The sequence below is a fragment of the Stomoxys calcitrans genome, chromosome 2 (assembly GCF_963082655.1).
Source record: "Stomoxys calcitrans chromosome 2, idStoCalc2.1, whole genome shotgun sequence".
NCBI classification, from domain to species: domain Eukaryota; kingdom Metazoa; phylum Arthropoda; class Insecta; order Diptera; family Muscidae; genus Stomoxys; species Stomoxys calcitrans.
The window spans coordinates 132,245,156-132,264,612 of record NC_081553.1 but is presented as its reverse complement, the minus strand read 5'-3'; the positions used below and the strand labels follow the sequence as shown (position 1 = coordinate 132,264,612).

At 36.9% G+C, this 19,457-nt stretch overlaps 3 protein-coding genes across 3 annotated transcripts; all 3 read right to left on the bottom strand.

Moving 5' to 3' along the window:
* Window positions 1-2,410: 2,410 nt before the first annotated feature.
* Window positions 2,411-4,023, bottom strand: LOC106087928 (guanine nucleotide-binding protein subunit alpha-11-like). The gene has a single exon (XM_013253145.1). The coding sequence runs from the start codon at window positions 3,932-3,934 to the stop codon at window positions 2,867-2,869; it is 1,068 nt and encodes a 355-aa protein (XP_013108599.1). The 5' UTR covers window positions 3,935-4,023; the 3' UTR covers window positions 2,411-2,866.
* Window positions 4,024-11,145: 7,122 nt separating this feature from the next.
* Window positions 11,146-12,436, bottom strand: LOC106087926 (guanine nucleotide-binding protein subunit alpha-11). The gene has a single exon (XM_013253144.2). It carries the CDS (start codon window positions 12,287-12,289, stop codon window positions 11,216-11,218), a length of 1,074 nt encoding a protein of 357 aa, XP_013108598.1. The 5' UTR covers window positions 12,290-12,436; the 3' UTR covers window positions 11,146-11,215.
* A 5,910-nt stretch (window positions 12,437-18,346) lies between these two features.
* Window positions 18,347-19,295, bottom strand: LOC106087930 (mitochondrial import inner membrane translocase subunit Tim22). Its single transcript, XM_013253148.1, has 4 exons — window positions 19,088-19,295; window positions 18,904-19,028; window positions 18,650-18,843; window positions 18,347-18,590 (listed from the first exon to the last, which is right to left on the bottom strand). Exons 1-4 carry the CDS (start codon window positions 19,192-19,194, stop codon window positions 18,435-18,437), a joined length of 582 nt encoding a protein of 193 aa, XP_013108602.1. The 5' UTR covers window positions 19,195-19,295; the 3' UTR covers window positions 18,347-18,434.
* Window positions 19,296-19,457: the final 162 nt, after the last annotated feature.

The following is a 19,457-nucleotide window of genomic DNA, read 5'->3' as shown; positions in this document are numbered from 1 at the left end:
TCGCAATCTACGTCCTCGCGTTAGCACCACACCACTTCACACATTCCGTGATCGCCCGGATCTCCGCCTGCAGGATCGTATTATGGTCAGGCAGTCTAAAACAGATCTCAGTCCCAGTGTTCTCAATGTAAACCACCAGGCCCACTCTGTCCTCTAGCTTTGATCCATCCGTGTAACATGATCTTCAGATGGCAATACTAGAGTTCCGTAAATCCAAGACTGTGCCGATGGCAGCAGTGCCTCGCACTCGACTTCAAGGTTCATCTCAGGTATCCGATCGGAAACCTCTTCCCTTTCTTCCAGGTTTCCTATCGTCGCCTCGATTATACCGCGATTGTATGAGCTGCTCCCATCCTCAAGTGCCTTAGTGGGCGTGGTCCTCATCGCTCCGACTATGCCAAGACAACATGTTCTCTGAACCTGTTGTATGGTCCTTGCACGTTGCACTTTTTCTCGATAGCAGTCCACCCAAGTACTGAGTCGTAAGTAATTATTGGTCTAATCACGCTCCTGTAGAGCCAGTGGTCTATCCTCGAATTAAGGCCCCATTTCGAGCCTACGGCCCGTCAACATTGTGCCCAACATCTGTGAGCCTGTCCAAGATCACACCTAAGTATTTGACCTAGTCAGATATCGAAATTGTCTCATTGAGGAAACGTGGTGCGTTAAATTGACCCACCTTCGTCTTCCTCGGTAACAGGCATATTTCAGTTTTCTCTGGATTAACATTGAGATCACTGGGTCTAGCCCAGTCATATGCCATATGCAAGACCCTTTCGGCCCTTCTACGTAGCTCGTTCGGATCTTTACCCTTTAGAAGCATTATAATAACCCCTTAGAAGTATTATAACATTTGAACCCGAATGCGTAGCAAACGGGTTCAAATCCCTCCTCAGTCAGCATCCGTAATAGGTCATTTATGGTGGTCACCCACAGGAGTGGCGATAAAATGCCTCTTTGTGGCGTGCCCTGTACCACTTTCTCCATGCCATGTGACACACAATTTATCCACCTGTTCCTTAGCATATGGTTTATCCAGTCTTTAACGACCGGGTCCACCCGGTACTGTTCTAAGGATTGGATCAGTGTGTCGCTCCGCACATTGTTTAAAGCCCCCTCGATGTCAATGCATACCGCCAGTGTGTACGTTTTGGCATCGAAGGATTCTTCTATTTTATGCACAACCTCGTGCAGGGCAGTCTCCACCGACCTTCCTGACATAAGCATGCTGTTTGTATTTGAGCAGTTCGCTGGATGTCATACTCTTTATCATTAATATTTAGTTATACTTTGCCAAATCGGGAGATAGTTTCACTCGGTTTATATGGGAGCTATTATATCAGGTTATAAACGATTTAGACCATACTTGGCATGATTGTTAGAAATTGTAACAGAACACTGCATGCTATTCAGCTCAATCAGATAAAAATTGCAGTTTCTAGAGGTTTATCAGTCGAAAGACTAATTGATATGGGAGCTTTATCGAAATCTGAACCAATATAGCCCATTTGCATGTGGTCCAAAATTTCAAATGACGGCTTAATTCGTTCGACCACTATCATGGTTTCGACAGACGGACAGAGGGACGGAAATGAATAGATCGACTTAGAATGTCAAGACCATCAAGAATATATACACCACATAATTATTTGGAGGTGTTACGAGCGGAATGACTAGATAAGTATGCCCCCCATCCGAAGGAAGTGGATATAAAAAGTTATTTTAGTATTTTTGATGCCATGACCTTAGCTGACCTAAAATAGTTGGAAACCTTTTTAGCTTAACCTTAAGGCTTATGCTTCCTAATGGACTAAAGCCTATGTCTATTATATTCATGTGCAATTTCTCATCTCGGGAGATACGTTTCTAAAGCAAACATCAGTGCAGGTGAATATGCTTTCTATTAAATCACATCTAATCCGGGTGTATTGGCCAGCTCTAAACATAATGAAAATTCATACACCCAAGAAAAATAATTTTGAAGCAATTCTGATAAAATTTTCCCTAGAAAATCTATTGTACAATTTTAACCTTTTTTCCCATCAAAATTCCCGAACCCCAAATCATAAAATTACCTGTTTGGGGAAATTTCCTCTAATCTGACAACCCTGGCCGGAAGTTAAGCAACTGTGTGATAATATTAAGTCAAAACTAAACAGAGCGCCATAGCACCTTCGAGGTTTATAAGGGTTTTTCTCATTTTTATATGTTTTATACTAGTAGGCGACGTTTACAAAAATCAAAAATCGTCATACGGAAATTTCACGGGAACATATTACACGAAAAAAATAAATTATTTGTCGCCAACGAAATTTTGTTTAAGACTAAATCATAGATAATTTTATGACAAACGTAGGTTTTTTCTTGCACAAACAGCCCGTTTTGTACAACACATTATTGGTCTCTTGAATTGAGGCTATTATAATAGGTATATTTTTATGTTATGAACTTTCTAATTGCTTAAGTACATATAAATATAATCCCTCTGCTTATCACAATAAAGATTGTTTCGTTTACGATAAATAAATTATTTTTTTGTGTACAGGGTGATTGTTTAGAAATTTCGCTCGACACCAGAATTAACTTAGCCATGCCTCTACACTTGATCGTAATAAAAAACACTTGGCAAGATCAATTTGGAAAGTGGTTCGCCGTGGGGTTTTCTCTTCTCATTCAAGTTGCTGGGAACAAGTGCGTTATGATATGACCCCTTGCATCACAGCTAGTGGTGTTGGTTAGAAATGTATTTTGACCAAAAGAATGTTTACAAATGCAGTTATACTTAAAAATAGTATGAGCTTATGAGAAAAATGCTATAAATAAACTAATTCTATACCTTAGTTATAGCCTGCTGACATTTTTGGGGTTAGTAACAATCCTGTTGATCCAAAAGTCTCTTTATTACTGTATTTCGAACTACTTCAAGGATGGTTTTAATCTGATTGGTGTCTGTTGCACAAGTGAAATGTTTGTAAAATTTTCTTCGTGTAGTTAACTGCAAGAACATATCCCGTAAAAATTCTCTTGCTTTCATATGGTCTTGCTTCGGACCTTGGTACTCAGGAAAGAATACTGCCAAGTCGGAATACATGATTTTTTCCTCCAATAGGTCGATTTTGTTAAAGAACACCAAGAACGGGGTGTCGCAGAACCACTCATTATTGCAAAGAGTTGTGAAGACACTTCTGGATTCTAGCAGGCGATTCTGATCCATCGTCTCTTCTAGAATTTGATCATATTCTGAAATGGCGACTAAAAATATAATCAATTGGACGCGATCAAAGCAATGAATCCACTTGCGGCGTTCCGAACGCTGCCCACCAACATCGATCATTCGAAAAACAGTATTCCTTATTTTAATTTTGTATTCCACCAGTCCTGTCGTGGGTGCACGCATATGCAAAATATCATCGTTACTGGGCACATAATTCGCATCTGCAATGCGGTCTGTATGGCTCACATAGTATTTAATCGAATCGGCTATATGATATTCTCTACGTCTCTGGAAACAATGCTGCACGCCTGCATCATTCCACAGATCTTTGAGGGCACTTGCGTACATATCTGTTGCATTCAAAAAATCGTCGATCTTGACATTGGTAATGAGCTGGGCATTGCGCAAATTATACTTGTGCTCATAGCTTATCTGCAAGTTGTCCATGGCTTTAACCAAGGCCTCCATTGATTTGAGTATGGTTCCCAATATTAGCACCTTGTAGCCATCTCTTTCCTCCTCGGAATATCCTTCGTCGTATATTATGCGCATTTGCCGAATAAATGTGGATTTGCCAGACTCTCCAGTTCCCAGGAGCAGCACTTTAATTTCGGAACTTGTTTCGCGTTGCCATTTTAATAAATTTTTTTCCACTTCTTTGTTTCGATCCCATTCTTTTATTTCTTCATCTGTCAAAAAGCAAGCCCTGATGCAGTCCATATCAGTTATTTCTAGTTTTTAAAATTCTTTCAAAAAAAAGACACCCAAATTGTATAATGATGAATATTAATTGTGTTTAATCTGAAGCGATAGCAATACTGATGTGTACATGTTTTATTTCTCTATATGTTCGTTTTATTTTATTGTTATTTTAAGAAACATAATTTTAAGCTATAGGTGATTCACTTCGCCACATTGAAGTATTATAAAGTGGACAAGTGAATCACCCATAGCTTAAAATAAGTAAAGGGGGTTATTTTAGACCTGTGGTTTTAAGAATATAATAAAGGTAAGGGTTTGCCATTATGTTCGAAAAATGATTTCAAGCAATCTGTTGATACGAATTTGAAAAAGGAAGAATAGGCGGCTTGTAAGAGCCGAAGCTAATTGCAATTACAAAGTCGTGAAAGATTTCAAAGTGGTTACGATTAAGCGCAATGATCCCGAACCGAAAAAAATATCCACGACCAAGCACTGGCATTTGGATTTGGCACTCTACCGATTCGGCTAACTGGGCGCTTCGTAAATGTGGGAGAACTCAAACTTACCGAAAGTGCATGTCGTGGCTTCAAAAGTGGCAAGTATATATTTGGGCCCGTTTCGGCTTTCGAAAACGGAAAACGAAAGATTTAACTCATGCAAATTTGAATGCATATCTTTTTCAAATTTCTTCCAGAAGGAGGAATCTTACATTATTTAAATATACGCAAAGCATTTTTTTGCGTTTTGCGAAATTAAAAACCGGAACAAGCCACATTATTAGGGTTTGGTAGAGGACAATTTTGTCCGTTACACCCAACCAAATTTGTTAATCAAAACAGCAAAATTGGTTTCGAAAGCAGGAGTTTTTGTCTGCTGAAAATGGGAAAGCAGACATTACTGTTGTTTCAGCAAACATAGGGCTGCTGTATTAGCAAACATTTCGTACTGCTATTTCAACTAACAAAATCTGCTGTTTTGAGTATACAAGTCTGCTGAAAAAAATGTGCTACTTTCTATGTTTGCCTATTCCTTGTTATACCCACCACCGAAGGATGGGGTATATTCCTTATGTCATTCCGTTTGAATTCCGACCCTATAAAGTATATATATTCATAATCAGCGTAAACATCTTAGACGATCTAGACAAGTCCGTCTGTCCGTCTGGTCTAGTCTTTAAAATAGAGATATCGATCTGAAACTTTGCACAGATTCTTTTTTTGTTCATAAGCAAGTTAAGTTCGAAGATGGGCTATATCGGACTATATCTTGATATAGCCCCAATATAGACTGATCCGCCGATTTAGGGTCTTAGGCCCATAAAAGTCACATTTATTATCCGATTTTTCTGAAATTTAGGACAGTGATTTATGTTGGGCTAGTCGACATACTTCTTCAATTTGACCCAAATCGGTCAAGATTTGGATATAGCTGCCATATAGACCGATCTCTCGATTTAATGTCTTGGGCCTATAAAAGGCGCATTTATTGTTCGATTTTGACAAAATTTGGATGTAGCTATCTTATGTCCATAAGATAGCTATATCCAAATTTAAGATCTTTGGCCCATAAAAAGCGCATTTATTGTCCGATTTCGCCGAAATTTGGGACAGTGAGTTGCGTTAGACTCTTCGACATCTTTCTGCAATTTGAATATAGCTGCCATATAGACCGATCTCTCGATTTAAGGTTTTGGGCCAATAAAATGCGCATTTATTGTCCGATTTCGCCGAAATTTGGGACAGTGAGTTGTGTTAGGCCCTTCGACAGCCCTCTTCAATTTGCACCAGATCGGTTTAGATTTGGATATAGCTGCCATATAGACCGAGCTCTCGATTTAAAGTCTTGGCCACATAAAAGGCACATTTATAATCCGATTTCGCTGAAATTTGATACAGTGACTTATGTTAGGCTTTTCGACATCCGTGTCGTATACGGTTCAGATCGGTCTATATTTGGATATGGCTACCAAAAAGACCAATATTTTGTCCTACAAAATTGAACAATGACTTGTACCTATTAGACCTCTCAATATCCGTGTCGAATTCGGTCCGGACCTCATTCGATATTTATGCCCCCCATAAATTATGCATTTTTCAACGGATTATGTGGATCTAGCATGGGATGGGGTTACTCGAATATCGCCATTCTCGATCGCCATGACATTTTAAGTTGTCCGTCTGTCCGTTGAAAACACATGAATTATTATCGAGCTAAGCTAGTAGTAGAAAATTTTGATCAAATACTTCTTGAAGAAGTGCAACAGTTGGAATTGCAAATGAGCCAAATCCAAACTGATATTCTATTTGACTTCTTTAGCCCCTAGAAGGCCCATATCTTATCCGATTTAGCTTAACTTGTGCAAAAAGACATCGGTTATGACGTCAACGCATAAAACCCGATCTCTAGATTTGACTTGTTGACAACCTGCAATGAGTTTGAATGAAACATATTAGTAAAAACAACATAAGAATTGTCTTCCTTGGTGGGAGGTACATAAGATTCGACCAAGCTAAACATAATACGACTTTACTTCAATGAAATTTTTGTTCTAATACAAATTGAGATTTTGATATATTTGTTCAAATTAAAGTCGATTTTGGTGCCAAGAAATGGTATTAAATACGATATTCGTCCTAACGATGTGTAAATCTATATTAAGTAAGTACAGTAAAAAAAAATTTGTCCCAATTTTGAAGATTTCCTTTGGTTATAGATTTTTTACTTGATACTAAGAATTTTTCTTATGTTTCCGAGTGAAGCGACTAGTAATCGAAGTTGCTAACATAACCTAAGGATTTTTTATCTTAAATGGTAGTTAAATAGATCCTTAAGATTGGGCCTTGTTATTAAAGACACCTTTAAGTAAAGGTGGTGTTTCCAATTCAGATTCAGACAGCGACAGTGTCAACGATCTCTAGGAAAGGAAATTAAATAATTTTGTAAAGCTTATTTAATTTCCTTTTTCACAGTAGAAAATATATATATTGTTTATCACCATATAAGCAGAATAGAGACCAGAATAGTGCGTTTTTTTCATATTTCAGCCACTGTAACTTTGCGATTTGTTGGCCGATCTAAAAGAAATATAACTTCTTTTGAAGGTAAAAAGTATTGCCCCTTTTAAACCGAAAATCTACGAAAACTGGCGTTTTCCATACATTTTTAAATATGCAAAATATAGCAAAATGTACGAGCCAAAATAGATACGTTTAGAACCTTAAATGATTTAATGGTTTAGGTTCTAAGTACTTTTGTCCTCTTTAAACCCATTTTCGTCTAATTGTATCCCAAGAAGCTACTAGGTTCAAATTTGTATCGGTCTCCCAATTTCGGGTCTTAGGTCTATAAAAGCCACATTTATTATCCGATTTGGCTGAAATTTGGCACAACGAATTGTGGTAAGATATCTGTAAGGTCTAAGGCCCTTAAAAGCTGTATTTATTTTCCAATTTCGCAGAAAATTGACACAACAAGTTGTGTTTAGATTTTTGATATCTGCGCCAAATATGGTTCGGATCGGTCTATATCTTAGCATAACTCCCATATAGACTAATCTACCGATTTAAGGTGTTAGGCCCTAAAAAGTCGTATTTATTTCCCGATTTCCCTGAAAATTGACACAACGAGTTGTGTTTAGATTTTTGATGTATGTGCCAAATATGATTCGGCTCGGTATATATCTTAGCATAGCTCCCATATAGACCGATCTCCCGATTTAAAGTTTTAAGCCCATAAAAGCCGTATTTATTACCCGGCTTTATTATTATATTATTTGGCTGAAATTTGGCACAACGAGTTGTGTTTAGATCTTTAATATCTGTGCGAAATATGATTCAGATCGGTCTATATCTTAGCATAGCTCCCATATAGACTGATCTTCTTATTTAAGTTGATCAGATTTTCAAAATTTGCATTCCGCATTTTCAATGTATCGGGGTTTTGCAAAAAAAGAAGCCGTTTCTTTAATACACCTTAGTGTTTAACACTGGATAGACCATGATTTTTTTTTGTGTCTACTTGGACCAAACCTGTTTAAGTAGTATTTTGAAAAAATTTACGAACAGTGGTACTATTTTATACAAGGGGTAAATCTATTTAGGTATACCGTATTCGCATTTCCGTTAAAGAAAATTTTACAAATAAAATAATGTGTTTAACATAAAGTTTAAATCGATTTAATCAAAAGCTACACACATTTTTGAGCAAAAAACAATTAAAAGCGTGCTAAGTTCGGCCGGGTCGAATCTTATATACCCTCCACCATGGATCGCATTTGTCGAGTTCTTTTCCCGGCATCTCTTCTTAGGCAAAAAAGGATATAAGAAAAGATTTGCTCTGCTATTAGAGCGATATCAAGATATGGTCCGGTTTAGACCACAATTAACTTATATGTTGGAGAGCTGTGTAAAATGTCAGCCAATTCGAATAAGAATTGCGCCCTTTGGGGGCTCAAGAAGTAAAATAGAGAGATCGATTTATATGGGAGCTGTATCGGGCTATAGACCGATTCAGACCATATTAAACACGTATGTTGATGGTCATGAGAGGATCCGTCGTACAAAATTTCAGGCAAATCGGATAATAATTGCGACCTCTAGAGGCTCAAGAAGTCAAGATCCCAGATCGGTTTATATGGCAGCTATATTAGTTTATGAACCGATTTGAACCTTATTTGGCATAGTTGTTGAAAGTAAGAATAAAATACGTCATGCAAAATTTCAGCCAAATCGGATAATAATTGCGACCTCTAGAGGCTCAAAAAGTCAAGACCCAAGATCGGTTTATATGACAGCTATATCAGGTTATGGACCGATTTGAACCATACTTGGCACAGTTGTTGGATATCATAACAAAACACGTCGTGCAAAATTTCATTCCAATCGGATAAGAATTGCGCACTCTAGAGGCTCAAGAAGTCAAGACCCAAGGTCGGTTTATATGACAGCTATATCAGGCTATAGACCGATATAAACCATACTTGGCACAGTTGTTGGATATCATAACAAAACACGCCGTGCAAAATTTCATTCCAATCGGATAAGAAATGCGCACCCCAGAGGCTCAAGAAATCAAGACCCAAGATCGTTTTATATGGCAGCTATATCAAAACGTGGACCGATATGGCCCATTTACAATACTGACTTACACGAATAGGAAGTATTTGTGCAAAATTTCAAGCGGCTAGCTTTACTCCTTCGGAAGTTAGCGTGCTTTCGACCGACAGACGGACGGACAGGCTAGATCGACATAAAATGCCGCGACGATCAAGAATACATATACTATATGGGGTCTCAGACGAATATTTCGAGTAGTTACAAACAGAATGATGAAATTAGTATACCCCCCATCCTATGGTGGAGGGTATAAAAATTATTTAGATGACCGATTGGTCTTTCTAGTGCTAAGTAATATCTTAGTATTCTGTAGAGCCACATTTTAGATACCCATCGGTCGAACCTAGATGACATGTGTCCAAATGCCTTACATTTGAATCAGATATTGTCCCAATCTGCCAAAGTCCTTTTGGGTTGGGCGGTTCACCCAATAGCTTGGTCCCAAACTTAACACTAAATTCGTATTGTTGAGTTATTATAAGGGTATATACAAAAATAAGCTTAAATCGGTCAAGCCATCTTCGATAACTGGCGTTTTTTAGTCAACAAATATGCACAAAATATGCAAAAGATGTGCAAAATATGCAAAAGATATGCAAAATACGCAAAATATGGAAACATATGCAATATATGCAGTTTGCATAAAATATGCAAAAATTTCTTACCGTTTTCTAAACCTTCATTCGATGAAACGAATTTCTGTGTTTTCAAGTTTTTTTCCGATGCTCCAAAAAATGTATGCATTTGCATATGTATCCGTTCTCTAGTTATTATTGTAACATAGGTATATAAGAGAAAACAACCATATAACAAAATTGAACCACTAATTGGAAAAAACTTTTGTACATTTGGTTGGATTTAATGACCCACCTTGGTGGGTTAAGCACGCAATTTGGAGAAAAAATCCCATACTGGGAAAGAAAAATTAAAGTAGACAGCTAAAAATAAAATTACCTCAAACCACGTCTCCCCTCCAGTAGACTCTTTAAAGAAGAAAATGTTTTCTCTAAGCCAAAACAACCTCTTCGCAGGCACTTCCTGCATGAGTTGGATAAATGCATATGCCCGACCATATCAGAACACCTCCTTCATCCCACAGGTACAAACAATTTTTTTGAGATTTAGATTTATTATTTTCTGGATTTAAATCCATTTAATCGTGTAACAGTTTTTTGTATTGTGTGGTAGAAAATATTTTGTAGACAATAAGAATCCCACTTGGGAGGGTTGCCGATAACAATGCATAAAAAACCAGCCTTAAAAAACAAATTCAGCTATTGAGTCCAAAGCGATTTTTGATTAGACAAAAATTTTATGAGTTTTCAATGTTTGAAAAGATCGAAAATGCGAAGGTCAAAAAGTGAAGCTAACAAATTTTTCCATAAATCAAAATGCCAATGGTTAGATTCGATTAGGTAATAGTGGCAGCCCGTACGGACTGATTTAGACAATTTGTGATCCAGCAGCGACAAACCCTCGACTCAGCCAAACAGCAACTTAAAAAAGGAGTCCTTTGAAACAGGTAGCGATTTGAGCCTGATCTATGCTGATTACATATGTATATACAATATAATATTATAAACCACTTTTGTTTCAGCCTAAAGGTGGACATTAAGTTCGTGTTGCACAGTGAAAATTGGTACATTTTCACAATTAGATAATAGATTTTGAAGAAAAATTGCAGCTTCCATTTTAGAAAAGTAATCCTGAAGGTTAGCATATCCGCCTATAACGCTGAACGCCTGTGTTAGAATCCAAGCGAGAACATTATAAAAAAATTGTAAGCGGTGGTTATCCCCCCTATGCCATGCATAGATGCTATGTAACAACTTCTCCCCAAAGAGGTGTCGCACTGCGGCATGCTGTTCGGACTCGGCTATAAAAAGGAGATGCCTTATCATTGAGCTTAAACTTAAATCGGACAGCACTCAAGAACTTTTCCCCTGTTCCTTAATGGAATGTTCATGGGCAAACATGCATTCGTGAAAAACATGGGTATCTCACTGTGAAACAGAAACTTAATACCCACCTTAATATAATATTGGTAAAACAATTTCTGCATACATTGGCTCATGTTAGTGACAAACTTATATATACATAAAACATGTCGTCATATTTATATTTCTTCGAATATTTATATTTGTTGGTTATTTTTGCGTTAAAAGCAATGCAAAGCGATGAAGTATTACACCAAGGCTCCTTTCAAGTGATGTTCTAAAATGGTGTCACGAACAACCGCAAATACGACTTCGATATTCTTGGTATCTGTGGCACAAGTAAAGTGTTTATAGATGTTCGTTCTATCGGTAACCGACAAAAACATTGCTCGTATAAAATCCCTTGCTGCTAAGTAGTCATTTTTGGGTCCTGTGTAGTCTGGGAAATATGCTGCTAAATCGGAATATCTCAATTTCTCCTCCAGCAGATCGGTTTTATTGAAAAACATCACGATTGAAGTATCATCTTTGAACCACTCGTAATTGGCAATCGACTGAAACACATTCCTAGCCTCGATGAGGCGATTTGTCTGTTCCAACTCCCTCAAAACTTGATCATATTCGGAGATGGCGACCAGAAAAATAATCACTTTGGCATTGTCGAAACAGTGCATCCATTTGCGGCGTTGCGAGCGCTGACCTCCGACATCGATCATACGAAATGTAATGTTTTGAATTTTGAACGGATATTCGACAAGACCTGTGGTTGGCACACGCACATGCAGAATGTCGTCTTCAGTGGGCAGGTATTCATGGCCCCCGATGCGATTGATATGTGTCAAATAGTATTTTATGGAATCGGTTAGTTGATATTCATTACGTCGCCGATAGCATTCCTGAATTCCGGCGTCTTGCCACAAACTGTTGATCGCGCCCAAGAAGATATCAGGTAAGCGGGTGAGGTCATTGCAATTGAGCTTCATAAACAACTCAGCATGGCGTTGACTTTCTTCATGCTCATATTTAATATTCAGCTCCTCCATGGCCTTTATCATAGCCTGCACTGAGGTTGCAATGTTTTGTATAATGGGTTTAACATATTCCAGCCTTTCTTTAACAGGGTATCCATTGTCGTAGATAATACGCATTTGCCGAATAAAGGTCGATTTTCCCGATTCACCGGTTCCCAGCAAAAGCAACTTGATTTCATGTTTTTCCATGCGTTTTGATTCCTTTAAAAGTCTGTCCAATATTCTGCTGTGCAGCCGCTGCTCTTTCGCCTCCCCACTCAGGCAAAGATCTAGCATATTAAATTCGCACATTTCAGTATAAATGGGTATGGTTATTCAAAATTATTAAGGTTTTTTTGTTTCTCTCAAATAAGGATTATTGGACTTAAACACCCACAAAAAATTTAAATAATTTCCAGCAAATATCAAACACGACTTTGTTGGAAACCTTATTAAACTTGATTTGAATTCTCTTTGTTGTTCAGTTTTCTGCTGTACTAAGTTCTATAAAAATAAATATTTATAAATACTATCCACATTATTGTGGCTTGAATTTTTTCCCACATAGAACCGCGAGGAGAAATGTAATAAGAAAAGAAGACTTTGGGTTTTGAAACGAAGAGAGCGAAAAATACATACAACTTTGGCAAGTTTCCGCAAATTTTAAGACTACTACGGTGAATATGGCACTTTTTGAAAGTCGACTTTTTCTAGGATATGGCGAGACATACCTTAATTTGTTGGAAACATTTCAAGCTTTAATTCAAGCACAAAAAACTTAAAAAAAATGCCCGTAGAGCTTTTTTGCCGGTGTGAAACTTTTGAAATTTAGTAAAAAATTTGGCCATATGGGTTCTAAAATAACGGAGTGGTTTGATATCAAAATGAGTCAAATTAGCACTTAAAATTTTTCTTAACACCTCCACTTTGTGGAAACGGAAAGAAATGATAGTGCTTTAATGGCCAAAGTTTGCGAAAACTTGAAGGAAATGAGAGTATCTTTTTTTAAAATATTTTGCAAATTTTTGACAAGAAAGTATTTTTCATATTGAAAATGATGCCATTTTTAAACCACTAAAGATATTGACATGATTGCTTTTTATTTTGTGCATAGATATATTGGCACAAATTGTGTGGGATTTGAAGTTTAAAGCTTAAAGATTGGCGGAGTTATTAAAAAAACCAAGATATTTTAAAATTAAACAACTCATAACTCGTTAACGGTACACAATGCCATGGTACATTATGCATATTTTCTCGTCGAGCTCTTTCGCTAGAGTACGAAATCATGCAAATCGATGCAGTAGATCAAAAGTTATGGCCCCCAGAAGGTAGGAGAAGTCAACTTGACACTCTGTATCTCACCCTGTATTACAGATATGGACCCACGGCAGAACTTTCCTGAAAGCTTATGTCCTCTATAAATATCTAGAACATCTTGAAACGCTAAGATCATAAGATAAGATAAGAACAGATAAAAAGTTTTATACTTTTTTCCAATATTTTTGCCGTTTGGCCCACTGTGCAACGCAACCAAAATACAAATTTATATTATGTACAGCAACTTTTGTCAATTGATGCCGGTAATAGTGTCTGTTGAAATATCTTTTTTTTTTTATTTATTAACGTGTAAAAGATCATTTAATGTCGCCGTTTGCTGCTCTTCTCAATAGCTTTCTTTAGCTGCTCCAAACCCAATATTTTTTGAACACTTAAGAGCTCGTCTACTAAATTAATATCCAAGTTAATTTGCAATAAATCCTGGCGATGGCCGACGGCCTGTGATTCGTTTTTTTTTTCTTCTTCTTCACAGAAAAAGTGAAAAACTATGCTCGATCAAGAAATTTGTACATTCAATTAAAAAATTTGCTGAAATCGGACCTATAAAGGGATTTGTATCATTTCTTAACAATTTTGCAAATTGGATTTATGGTAAGCTCAAAAATTCAATTAAAGTGGTCATTAACTCACCATTCATTTGAAATTTGCTATTTTTTTTAAATAACATTTTTACTGTTTTAATAAAAATAAATAATTGATATTTTTCACATAAATAAAAATTGGATTATATTGCGAATAAAACATGAAATATATTAGTTAGAAATATTTATATTTTTTCTTAATGATCCCAGGCTTCTAAAAAAATAAAATACCAATCATGGCATTTCGCATGCCATACCATGAAGTCTAGAGCCACATGTGTTATCTTCCATCCTCAGCGCCCAAATCAATATAATCTATATTTGTTTGTTTGTTTGTTCCGTATAGACTCAAAAACGGCTGAACCGATTACATTGAAATTTTCACAGATTGTATAGGTAGGTCTGAAAGGAAACATAGGCTATATAATTGTTTGATATCGGGAGGGGGCAGACCATCCCCTTACCCCAAAAGTACTACCCAAAAATAAAAGTGGACCGTTCGGGACAACATGGGATTCAAATGAAAGTTATTCAAGAGTAGAGTACGAATTTCGTAATAAAAATTGGGTCCAAGTACTTGGGGGCCGCCCCAGCCCCAAAACCCCTTAAAATAGGTTTATTGGACGATCATGACAATATGGGGCTCAAATGAAAGGTATTCGGGAGTAGATTACGAATATGGTCAGGAAGTACGAATAGGCATTATAATTTATTGACAACGGAAGGGGCGGACCCTCCACCGTTACCCCAAAAGCACCACCCAAAATCAAACGTGAACCGATAAGGACAATATGGGTATAAAATGAAAAGTATGCGGAAGTAGATAACTCGTCTGACATACAAACTCATGTCGAAGTATAGGGGGTCAGCCCACTTCCACAAAAACACCCAAAATGGTCACATTAGGCAATCACGGATATATGGGTCTAGGTTTGTTTGTTCCGTATGAAAACTGCAGAACCGATTTTCTCGAAATTTTCGCATATTGTCTAGTTTGTTCTGGAAGGAAACATAGGCTATATATTTGTTCGGTATTGGAACGGGGACGGACCCTCCCCCTCATACCAAAAACACAAAACCTACCCCAAAAAAGCCAACCATATCCGAAAGTGGTCCGATGGGCACTATAAGGGTATCAAATGAAAGGTATTGGAGAGCAGAAAACGAACATAGTATTAATATTTGGGTCCAAGTACCCAGCGGGCCCCCCAACAACAAAACTCCTGTAAACAGATATATTCGAAGTTCATGTCAATATTGGACTCAAATGAAAGGTACTAGGCAGTAGATTACAAATATGGCATAAAACATTAGGTCCAAGATATGGGAGGTCGCCCACGCCCAAATACCCCCAAATGGGCATATTAGCCGACCATAGCTATATGGGACTCACATGAAAGGTATTAGGGAGTAGATTTTGAATATGACATTAAAATTTGCGTTTAAATTTAGGTTGCGCTTTTCCTCCTAAAGATACGTCAAATGGGTTATTTGATTTATTATGACAATATGGAACTCAAATGAAAAGTATTTGAGAGTAGAAAACGAATTTGATAGAGGGATTTGGAAGTGCAACACGATATCCATATTTGAGTCGAAATGTCTGAGGTGCCAAATTTTTTAAATGACAATGCATGGCATTGTACCTGGCAAATGTCGCCAACATTAAGAGGGAATAAACACCGCTTTGTCCGGTGTTCGCGCCAGGATTCGAACGCGTTCAGCGTCATGGCACGAATTCGATATCCGCATTCAGGGCGAAGTGTCCCCACCCTAAAAAGATATTAGAGAGTGAAAGAAAGCACAGCGGAGCGGATCTTGTCCAGCTAGTATATCTTTAAAAAGAAATATAATACATATGAGAATACATGCCGATTAGAGAGCGTTCTATTCGCATTCGACGTACATAAGACAAGTCTTATGAATACAAAAAGTGATAAGTGACAGCTCATATGACATGCCTTCTAGTCTAATGGCAGCTTAAGAGGAGTGGCAGACGATGGAGCAATTAAATCCTGTGAAAAGAGCAGTGAAAACGGGGTTTAAGAATTTTACTATTTTCATCAAAGCTCACTAAGGATGACGTTGAATTTATCAAAATCGGTCTAAAAATAAAAATGTTATTAGCATTTACATTTTGAACCTTAAAGTCATATATCTTACAAGTTAGGTCCCTCCCCAACAATTTGTTTACAATTTCATACAGGCATCGAACTCTTATCGCCTGAAAACAAATTAGTCTATTTGGCGAGGGCATGTTTACTGCACTCGCTCCAAAAGTACTGTAGAAAATGCCAATAATAATTGGTATTCAATACAAACTTAGTATTGCATTTGAATTGCGGAGGAGATTTGCTGCAAAACTCCTCATATAAGTAGATTTGCTTACACTGAACTTGTATCAAGATACATTAATTTCCAGGTAGTGGCAGTTGCCAAACAACAAAATATTGAGTGCACTATCTGTCAAAATCAGTGATTAGTGCAACTCTGGTTTTGAGTATGTTACAAGTTGGCGCCATTTTTCGTTGCTTGTGTGTGTCATGGTTCTTAGCTATAATAAACACACACAACCAGAACTCTTTGAAAGATAGTGCACCCCGCGAGAAAAAATTGTACTCAGCTGTTGACGGTATACTACCTGGTAATTATATCATGGTTAAAGTAGCCTGGTTGTTTTATATGCTTCCTAGCACTCCCAGAGTCTTTAATAACTCCGCCCACACTTAACGCAAGTATCAATTCCTGGGACCGTGTAATTATATTCAAAGTTTTTCCTGATTTTTCATCTGCATCTTTCTTTATATGAATAATTGATTATCATGAACACAATTTTGTTTAGGCCACAATTTTATTTATTTTTTTTTTAATCAGATACTTTGTTCACTACTCTTTCTTAACCATATTTCATTGAGTCAAACCTAGTGAACTGCAATACATTTTTTTGTTCTCATACCCTTAAAGGGGTTTATTTTATAATGCTAGAATTACGTTCTCTCATTTAAGTAAACCGAGATGTCTCTATTTGGCAAACTTTTTCATATTTATGTTTATATATTAAGTTTAATGTCACTAATGTATTATGAGTAGCTACGATTTCTATTTACGTGTAAACTGTTAAGTAATTTTTACCGTAGGATAGGGGGTATATTCATTTAGTCATTCCGTTTGCAACACATCGAAATATCAATTTCCGACGCTACAAAGTATATATATTTCGGATCGTCGTAAAATTCAAAGATGATTTAACGATGTCCGTGTGTCTGTCCGTCCGTCTGTTGTAATCACTCTAGAACCTTCAAAAATTGAGATATTGAGCTGAAATTTGGCACAGATGCGTCTTTTTGATGCACGCTGGTTAAGTTCTTAAACGGGTCAAATCAGACCATATTCGGATATAGCTGCTATATAGACCGATCTGCCGATAAAGGGTCTAATGCTTTTTTATCCGATTTCACTGAAATTTGAAACAGTGTGTAGTTTAAGACTTCCTGACAATTACCCCAAATATGGTTCAGATCGTGCTATAATTTGATACAGCTGCCATATAGGCCCTTTATCGGGAGATAAAGGGTCTGAAGACCATAAGATTTATTTATTACCCGATTTCGCTGAAATTTGCAACAGTGGGTTATTTTAAGCCTCCCGACATCGGCTCTAAATATGGAGTAGATCGATCCATATTTAGATACAGCTGCCATATAGACCGATTTCCCGATAAAAGGTCTGAAGCCCATAAATGATTTATTTATTACCCGATTTCGCTGAAATTTAAAACAGTGGGTTATTTTAAGTTTTCTGACATCTGACCTACATATGGTTCAGAATGGACTATGCCAACATATGTCCTAAAATATGGTTCAGATCGGTTTATAATTGGATATATCTGCCAAAAAGACCAATATTTTGTTCTACAAAATTGTATAGTGTCATATATATTAGACCACTCAATTTCCGTGCTGAATTTGGGTGCTTAAGTTATCCAATTTTCATCGGATTGTGAAGAAAGGGGGTTTATTTATATACCCGAGGTGGTGGATAACCAAAGTTCGGCCCGGCCGAACTTAATGCCTTTTTACTTGTTATTATTTGGGAAAGTTATGATATCGTTGTATGTTGAAATTGTAATTCTTAAATGGGCCGAATGGCTTCGATTACATGTTTGAATAAATAAATCTAAAATCCAAAAATCTAGATTTGCTCCAAGTGTAAAATAGATATAAACATGGTTTTACACTCAATCTCCCATCTACTTTTCCAGAAAAAAAAATTGGCAGTAAAAATTTGTTTGATGCAGCAATTCCTGTTTTTTTCCCAGCAGGAAGCTCCAGTAGAAATTTGAAAGCTCTCAATTTGTTTGGTAGTTAAGAGCTTGCAAATTTCTACTGAAGAATTTTCTCCCAGCAGAAGAACCGTACTTTTTGATAATTGTCTAGAAAAGACAAGATTGAACTTAAAAATGTATTTGCAATCAGTTAGCTGTAACAAAATCTTACTAGCAATATACAAACTAAATAATAATAAAATTCTATATTTTATCTGCCTCGCATATAATAATCAATTGCTGTTGAGAAGGCTGCAAAACCAGCAGCACCAATAATGCCAGCCTTAACGCCTGCTCTTAAGCCAATCAGACCACCTGTTACTGCACCGGCGTAAGTGCCATTCCGCCAGTCAGTTACTCCCCTTTCCTGGAATCATTTGTTATGATTAAATTCAAATAAATAGGTATAATGGTATAGAAACATACACTTTCGATGGCACATTCAACTGCTGAAAATACGCAGCCAATTAAAGCGAAATTTTTAGCATAAGAATGTGTTGTAGCCCGCATTTCTCTAAAAATTTCACGAGCCGTCTGTTTACGATCATTTGCCAAGGGGTCCATCATATTAGGATTAACAGATGCTGTGAATAGACCAATAGCAGCTCCCAAGCCGTAACCTGCGATGTAAAGAAGGAATATAAGTGCATCCATCCATTATCCAAAGTATGTCCACTTACCCATTACACACGATGTTATGGACTTAAACGTACAGCTCTCAACGGCTTTTTCAATCATTTTTTCTTCATTAGTTTTAATCTGAACAGGTCCATTACTCTTTGGGACTACAACATTTTCGCGATATCTGCAAGAGAACACAGCACTTAAAATCCAAAAACATTGAAATGGCTATTTTCTTTATACCGTTGCATGTTACCGATAAAGTGTTTTGCCAAGGAATCCAAATCGGGATTTTCGAAGAATTGGGCTTTTGTATTTGCATCTCGGGGCGGAGGTGGGCCGAAATTCATTTTTTATTAAGTTACTTCAAGACAGTTTAATTTAAAAATTCACGTTTTTTAGTTATGTTAGATGTTCAAAGGAATTAAGTAATTTTTGCATTTACTTTTCAAAACTGTCAGAAATCAGCTGTTTTTTTATTGTTCTTGCAATTAGTTGAATGTGTAACGTAAACCATGGAAATAATGCCGATAATCGCAGGCCGTAACTACACCAATAAATTGAAGTTCTTTTTTATTTGAAAACGCTTTCATATAAAATCGAGAGTAGGTAT